Below are 8,935 nucleotides of genomic sequence, written 5' to 3' on the forward strand. Positions count from 1 at the left end.
CTCCCTGTTGCGGGTTTTCCACCATCGCCATCCGGCTCGCCCTGCTCCACGTCCTCCTGGTCGTCCCCGAGGCCAGTGTCGGTGCGCTGCCGGAGCTGCGCCTCAAGGTGGGGGTCCTGTCACGACTTCCTCCGAAGCTGCCTCCTCTACTTGTTCGGGCAGGCTTCGGCGTTCGTCGTCACCGGCCTTCTAGCCACTGCCGCTCCTCATCTCATCATTCCATTTGTTTTGTCTTGTTTATTACACACACCTGGTTCATATCCCCTCATCAGTACCTGTATAAGTGTTCCCTCTGCCCCCTTGTCTTTGTGTGTGATTGTTTATTGTGGAGGTTATTATAGCTCGGTGGAGCTCTTTTGTATTTTGTATCGCCGGGATATTCACCTGTGTGCCTTGTCATTTCCGCACTGGAGTGTTTTACGCATTGCTGCGTACCGCTGTGTTACGGAATAAACCATTTATTCTGTGATTACCCTCCTGCGCCTGACTCCTTCTAAATCATTCACCACAGTTAGGGACCATGTACAACATGCCATTGCACCAGATTTAGCTAAATAGCTAATTTAATCTGTAGTCCCTGCGCTTCAGGGGAGGCCAGACCTCCAACAGTTCAGAATGTCACAAGGGGGTAGCCACTAGCCAGGGGAGGTGGTTTATCCCTTGATATCTCTCGATTTATTTTCTTGTTCCTAGGCCTTAGCTAATCTATCACACAACAATTTACTGAAATGGGGATTCATGCTATTACTGCTGCGCCCCATAGCTCACAATGATCTGTCCACTACCCTGACAGCATTAGACCTGGATCAAAAGAAAAGCAGATTATACTGTTTAAATCACCCTGCTAACCTTGTATGAGGAATTATACCATGAATGATAGCACGGATTAGATCCCAACAGACCTGTGAATTAGTGAGATGGATTCATCCAGTAGGTAATAGAAGAGAGAAATCCCACGTTAATGGAATTACGCTTTTACTTAGTTTTCTTTTCTTTAATATGTATGCCAAACAAAAAACATTGATTTCAAAGTTTAACAAACCATACAACTCTATGCACAAGGAATACTTTCAACAATTCCCACAGAAAGATTTACAAAATGTAGTGGAAGAACTGTGCAGATGCAAACTTTGGTAACGAAATGACGGTAAAAACATGCGACCATGTTTTCCAAAAACTATGTTAATTATCTTCTCCGAATTAACATTCAAATATGTCTACAGAAGAAATGGGGTGTCAGCTATGACATGGAACACTCTTAGAAAAAAGGGTTCTAAAAGGGTTCTTCGGCTGTCCCCATTGGGGAACCTTTTTTTGTTCCATGTAGAATTGTTTTTGGTTCCAGGTATAACCCTTTTGGGTCCCATGTAGAATCCTCTGTAGAAAGGGTTCTACGTGGAACCCAAAAGGGTTATTCAAAAGGTTATCCTATGGGGACAGCTGAAGAACCCTTAAAGGTTCTAGATAACACCTTTTTTTCTAAGAGTGCACCTTGAGTTAGAAAAAATACATTTTGGTCATTGGTCCCTGATCTGTACTACACGGAAATACATAATTATGAATATGAATGTCGTTCACCTCATGTTTCACAAGTTTGGACACAGCGCAGCACAGTAGAGTACAGTGCAGTACAATACAGCACAGCAGAGTAGAGTAGGGTAGAGTTCAGTATAGTGCAGTGCAGTACAGTACAGTAGAGTAGAGTTATACTGTACTCTACTCTACTGTAATACTCTACTTGTCTTTACTGTATTGTACTGTACTGCATTATAGTGTTCTACTATGTTGTATTGGACTGTAATCTACTGTGCTCTACTTGCTGTACTGTGCTGTACAGTATTTTATTGTACTGTATTGTATTGTACTCTACTGTGCTCTACTCACTGTGCTGGACTGTACTGTGCTATCCAAACTTGTGAAACATACATCTATGATAGGTTCAGATTTGGTCCAGTCCGCCCCGTCTGTGGACGTTAACATCAAAGCCAGGATGACCAAATTTCTACTACTTTTCAACATCCATGGACGTCCGGTGTCGGTTGCTGCTCAGTGGGTGAGGATGCTGGTTAAAGTCAATGGAAAGAGAGGGGGCTCATGGGTAGGTGTCAGTAAGAACTGGGAGAGGTGACATTAACTAGAGAGAGAGAGAGAGAGAGAGAGAGAGAGAGAGAGAGAGAGAGAGAGAGAGAGAGAGAGAGAGAGAGAGAGAGAGAAGGGTTGTCCAGACTAAGACTGTTTTAACACTCTTGGTTTGACCATCAGACAACAGAAAGGCAAAGAAACCAGTTATCAGCTGAACATAACAGGATGCCAGTAGAAGGGAGGACTGTAGCAGATGACCCAACTGTGGTTTGTGACTATGATTTCACATTGTAGCCAATTTAGTTGCAGCTATTCCGTTGCTGATTTTTTGATAATGTCCAAGATGAGCCTGCCTGTGTGTGAGAGAAATTGCCCACATCCTCCCCACTACATTTACATTTACATTTTAGTCATTTAGCAGACGCTCTTATCCAGAGCGACTTACAGATAGTGAGTGCATACATTTTATACTAAAAAGGGGATCAGACACTGTGATTGTTCCCAGCTTTGATCCACCCTGGGACCAGGGGCTCACAAACAGAGACCGTTAAGCAGAGGTAACACCACTTAAGACCATTATCCCCTGCTACAACATAGCCCCCATGTCATTTCTACTACTCATCTGGAATCACAGCAGTCTGCAGTTAGGCCCTAACAAATAATTACTTTATTTGGTAGGAGAGACAACTTTGTTTCTATAGAGACTCACTATAGCTTGTGTTATCCATTGCAAAAGTACCACAGTGAAAAACAGATTACAGCAGAAGTAGTTTTTATAGAGACTCTGTATACTGTAGCTTGTGCTATCAAAGTGAAACATATTACAGCTGAGGGACACAGGTGGTTGTTTTACTCATAGTTCCAGTCTCAACCGCAAAGTGCAAAACTTCCCCAGGGTTGAGATGTCCCCTGGTTACAAGGTGTGAAACCCAACAGCACGGCTGTGTTTAACTGGCACTGGCACCAGGCAGGCAGGCAGGCCCATAGTGAGTATCAAGTCTCTCTGCAAACACCTCAGACTCCCTCCCTCCCTCCCTCCTTCCTTCACTCCCAATGCTGGGCCAAAACCAAGTAAATCCCAAGGCACAACGAGCCCTGAAACAGATCACAGCCAATGTTTAGAGGGAAAAAGAAAATCTAAATGCTTAAGGGAGAGAAAGATCACAGTTTTGGCCCATGTGTTCGCCACCAACACAGACGCCACAACAGAAAAACATAGGGGGGAACAATTAATAATACTGATAGAGAGCTCATGAAATTGTCATGATGACAAGCTGCTGCTGTACCCTCACTGCAGTGTGCCTGAGGACTGTTGTTCACACAGGGAGGCTCCTCCAAGACCATGCAGATCCATATGCAGTTAGGAAAGAGCACTAGTCATTGGAAAGAGACAAATAACAACAGAGAGAGATAGAGCAAGAGAGAAGATAGAAACAGAGAAAGAGAGAGAGGGGGAGAGAGATTAACCCCCGAGCCAGGCCCTCTGAGACACAGAGAGTAGAGGAGGGCAGAGAGGCAGGCTCACAGAGGACAGAGGAAGGCCAGGTTAGGGTGAATAAAGTCCAGGTGCACTCCCCACTGAGCTTCCTGTTTCAGTCCCTCTCCCTCTCAATAACTCTCTTCATCTGGGACATAGTTGAAAAATCCCAGCCCCCCTTCTCACCCTCTTTCTCCAGCCCAATGCTGTGGGAGGAGGGTAGAATGCAAAAAAAAAATGAAATTTAGTATGATAAAAATCTCAAGGAATTTCTCAAGATTTCTGGCTGTGGGAAAAGCTCTTGTCGAGAACAAACGACAAAAGACAGATGTGGCAGACGGCCAGACGAGAAGAGATGAGGAGGAGGAGGAGGAGGAGGAGAGACCAATTAGGAGGATAGACCAATTAGGATGCACTGTGGGTCCCAGGGCACAGGGAAGACGGTGCAACAAAAGAGAGAGACATTCAGTGACATTATTGAAGAGAGAGGGATCAAACATTCCTGGAGTTAAAACCTGAAGCTGGAGAGAACGAGAGTGAGCTTCTAACTGGGATAGACTGTGAAATACATTATTCTGCACAAAGATAGAGGGAAATTTAAAAGGACTGATTTGAATAAAGGATATGAGAGAATACAATACGGAGTTAGATAAAGAGTGTCTTTTATTTGAGAAAACTGCAACAATAGAGAGAGAAAAAAGAAACTGAAAGAGCATCTAAGTACCAGTAGTATAGTGCGTTGGTGGTCGTCACTGCTCTGTGGGTTGAGATACTGCAGTGGTGTAGAGGAGGTGTTGAATGAGAGGTTAATGGGGGACATTAGGGGTGGCCCATTGTGCTGCAATTTTAGTCAGGTTCAAAGGACATGTCAGGGGCCAATCAAGCCATAGATAATGAGAGGAGGGGGCCACAGCCCTCTAAGCAGAGCCGGGCCTTGAAGGGGTTGTGGAGGACAAATGGTTTACACACAGCAGCAGTCACAGTGAGCCTGAATGGACCCTTATCTCATCCAGCTGTGGCCAAGACAACAGGTTGTTTGAGTGAATGTGTAGGTGGGAGTGTGTGACACTCTTTGATATGGATGACCAAGCTGTGTGTGTGTGTGTGTGTGTGTGTGTGTGTGTGTGTGTGTGTGTGTGTGTGTGTGACTGTCAGCTCCTCTGTTGGGGGTAGTGCAGGAGAATGCGTGGTGAGGGTGAGGGGAGGTGGTGATGGGGCAGGCTCTAGAAGGCCCCACAGGGAGTAGGCTGTCTGGCAGTCAGACCATGACTCCCCCTCCTCAGGCAGGCAGCTCAGGAAATAGCTGTGTCGTTCCACAAAATGAGTACCTTTTGCATCCCTTTGATATTTAAAGTTGAAATTGTGCACCAATATTGAATTTGAAAAAAACTGTTATATTAAATGAATTAAATAAAGTGCCCTTTATCGTTCAGATTTTTATATTAATAAATACTTTTCCGTGCACCCTCTATGACTTCTAGGAAGATTTTAACCCACTTAACCACAACATTTCTCAACGTTTTCACCATCATTGTAAAGCCCTAGTTATTTTGTTGCTTTGACAAAGTCATTTCTGAATATTATTATTTATTTAATGTGATTGGTGATTCACTTAAGTCATTTTAAGGTCAACCCTGTTATGTGAACTGAACACTCGTTTTAATATGGTGAAACTGTTCCTTAAAAACAGAAAAGGAAAAAAAAGAAACATTGAACATCTAATAGTCAAATCATTGTGTAAAAGCAGCCCACTGGGCACACACTGGTTGAATCAATGTTGTTTCCACGTCATTTCAACAAAATGACGTTGAACCAAAGTTTAATAGATGTTGAACTGACATCTGTCCCCACTGGGAGGTGAACTGGTTCTACACTTTTTGGCCATTTGCTGGTGTTTTGTGGTGGAAAACTGAGCTGGTCGAGCATAACATGTCAACCTTGTCACCCATAGATAGACTGGCTAGAAATGTTTTCACAATAATAAAACTATGGTGAAGCTTGCGTTCAATTGCTGCCACCTGTTGCACACAACAAGCTTCCATTACCCCAGTCACAAGGAGATTTGTGGCTGATTTAAGATGAAATCGTCAACTTTGTTACGGTCAACCGTGTTAGTTTATTTGGCACTTAATAGGCACTTACTATAGTCATTTCTTTATTTAACCTCGAGATGGGAAAACTGTTTATGACAGAACTTTTAAATTAGTTTAAATCAAAAGTTTTTTGGGACCAAGTTAAACTTCTCAAGAAACACCGAATTGGTGGAACGACCCAGCTGCTGTCTTAACCCTTAACTCTGCTTGGCTCCAATAGCCCTCATTTAGGCCAAGGGTGAAAATACCCTGCTGCATTGCCTCTATTGTAAGAATGGTTTACTTCAAGTATTTTTTTCGATACTGTAATGGCCCTGTGATTTATTACAAGCTCTGATGCTTGACATATTGCACGCAGATTTTTTTCTGGCTTGTGTCGTGTACGTGTTCATTACTGACGTGCTGCGTCTTGTATTGATGCCATTTTCGTCTGGTTGATGTCATGTGCCTGTTTGTCTGATACTGCTGTCTTAGACCATGTCTCTCTTGAAAAATTGATTTTTATCTCAACGGGACTACCCTGGTTAAATAAAGGTGAAATAAATAACATTTCTAGGTTGCCCGGGCTGCTGGTCTGAATCGAGCACTAGGAATGTATGACTAGAGACTTTTTTCATTGTTATCTCTTGACCAATAGTCATTATCTCTTGACCACCCCTACCATTGCTAAAAACAACTTTTATCTCTTTCAGTACCTCTGTCGTCAAGACATTGTTCAATGCTTTGTATGTGGACAAAGACTTGGGACTTAGGAATGTTACAGTGCTCCTACAATGGCCATATGAGAGGAGAGGACAGCCCTCTGTCCTACACGGAACTAATGGTAATGCCCCTGAATGGTCTTGTTGACACACATCATAAACATGACTGTCTACATGACGCAGCCTAGACGCACAGCAGCCCAGATGCAGTAGACCTGCAGCTGCATGAGTTTAGTAAACATGTCCACCAACCACGGCTCAGGGTGACAGAGAGAGGCTCAGGGTGGAGGAGTAAACGCAGCGGACCAAGGCCAGGACCTCTCTGCTCTCTGCACCACCTGGGCACTTCCCAGGGACACTACACCCATCAGCAGGATCCTCCACCCACTCTCCTCTCCCCTCCCCCATCAACCCCCCATTGCTCAGAACCTGAGAGAGTAAATATTAGTGTGATGGGGAACTTGATCACATCCACATTGGCTGGCCTCTGTGAAAAACACTAGCTTTGTCCAGAAGGGAAGCGAGGGGGCTGGTGTTTTCCCCTATGTGTTTAGTCTGAGGGCTTTGCTCACAGAACCACCCTCATCAACAACCCTGCTGTTATACGGAACCCTCACCTCTGAGGATGACAGGGGAGGAACACACAGAGGGAGAACATCAAAACAATCCCACAGAAAGAGAGATTACTAAACCATTTCACACAATATAGTAGTATATTTGTGCAACAAACTATAAAGAGTAGCTTTTTCAGCTGTTATTCAACAGATCCACTTTATTACAACATAAAACAGACCAGCGTTTCCATTCACTACCCATTCCCGTTCAAGAGCTCCCCTCTGTTTGCTGAGAGACCCATACAAGGTGGATTTATAGAGGCAGATGAGAGGGCTGAGTTGGTGGTTTGTGCCTGTCTTTATGGATGTGTGTGGGGCTTAGTGGAAGGTCCTCGGAGGACTGATGACTGAGTCTGGTCAGATGAGGAGCTCCCTGACAGCTGAGAGGCAGCAGATGTTGGAAAGGAAGAGAGGTGCTGCCGGCCAGACCATAGCACAGTTTAGAGACAGCATTGCTCTCACAGGACAGGAGCCAATAGGCCACACAGATCGACAGTGGGCAGGCCAATGAGGATGGGAGAGCACTGCACACAGTGCGCAATGTGCTGCCTGCACAGGAAAAAGGAAACCCAGTGTCAAGAAGACAATGAGACCTGCTAGATGGATAGGATCAGGATGGGAAGAGTAATTGTTGGTTGCATAAACAGGCAGAAAAAAGGGGGCTTTGAGGTCTTTAAAAGATGGATAGGTATAGATAACAATAGGAGGTTAGTTATAAGTATATCTAAAAAATAAAAATTAATAAAAAACACAACTAAAATGAACTGAAGAGAGACTATTTCATTAGTGACATTAAGTGTAGCCTAATCTATATGTATTGTGTATTGTGAATGGTATGGATACTAAAGCAGGTAGTTTTGTCTGAAAGGATGCTTCAAAGACACAGAACCTTCGAGTGAGTCTTTGACAGGTTTGTTTTATTGGGCCTTATGAAGATCTAGCCTACTGTATTAACGCACTAATCATCATTTCAATGAAAGGTTATAACTAGGCTCTAATACACGAAATTAAAAGAAGCACAACAATAAACGATAAAGGCATTAATCCATACCTTTTTTGATAAATAGAGGTTTGAGACGCTGCGGACGACTCTCTGTTGAGTTGGGTCCCAGTTGAATATTTGTAAAGCCCGGTCTTCCAGGTCCCGTGAGCTGCAGAGGTCAGCCACAGCAGCAGCACAATCCAACGGAAACTTTTTCGGCAAAGCGCGGACACGCAGTCCGGTTGATACGCTCCCATTTCCTCGGCGTCAAAAAAGCACAGGCTGAAGAGTTCCTAAAAAAGTGATCTAGTGAGTGGATTTCTTTCCAGTTCGAGAAAAAAATATACCTCAAAGTCCAGGTTTTGGCTTCACCGAGAGGGAGCGCATCACATCATCAACCAAATACATAAAATACAAATATCAATTACACCTTTACCGTTTTAATAGCAAAAAAAGAAAGTGGCTGCATTTTAAAAATCACGAAAAGAAAGGTAAAAATTACACGCCGAAAACACAAATCTTCAAAAATTCACCGACTTTGCAGAAAGTTCCCCACATGCCCAAATATATATGCAGTGTTCGGAAGCAACCAGACGAAGTAGGTTGGCTAATGTGACTGGCCGGTCTCTTTTCTTTTCACTATCAGCTCTCCCTCCCTCTGTCTGTGCGTACTGTAGCCTGTCTCAAGTCGAGCTTCTCACAATGGGCAATAAATTAGTCTCATTGAGTCTTTTAAAAGCACAGCCCGCAGTCTTTTACCCTACCATTCTCTTTCAACCTTTCACCGCAGACAAGGCACGCTTAAAAACAGTTTCCCTTTACGCATCTATCGTCATTATCAACACTGAACCATCCCGGAGTGATTGATATCATTTCCTAATCCTAAATCATTATAGTTTCGAAATTCTACAATGGTAGGCTACATGTGGGATTCATGTGAACAGAATACATTATTGTGAAATAAAGAAGTTAGTCGGATGCATTCT

General features: G+C 43.7%; 1 protein-coding gene across 5 annotated transcripts in view; it reads right to left on the reverse strand.

Annotated features, from left to right (window-relative positions):
- The window catches only part of LOC311141294 (EMI domain-containing protein 1-like), a 66,570-nt gene extending 57,948 nt beyond the window's left edge, over positions 1–8,622 (reverse strand). For all 5 annotated transcript variants that reach the window (XM_084176584.1, XM_084176582.1, XM_084176583.1 and 2 more), the window contains exon 1: positions 8,019–8,622. In XM_084176584.1, coding sequence (XP_084032710.1) covers positions 8,019–8,206 — 188 coding nt within the window. In that variant the 5' untranslated portion in view covers positions 8,207–8,622. The remainder of the gene's footprint in view (positions 1–8,018) is intronic.
- Between the last annotated feature and the right edge of the window lie 313 nt (positions 8,623–8,935).

The sequence above is a fragment of the Coregonus lavaretus genome (genome assembly GCF_964263955.1).
Source record: "Coregonus lavaretus genome assembly, chromosome: 14".
Lineage (NCBI taxonomy): Eukaryota > Metazoa > Chordata > Actinopteri > Salmoniformes > Salmonidae > Coregonus > Coregonus lavaretus.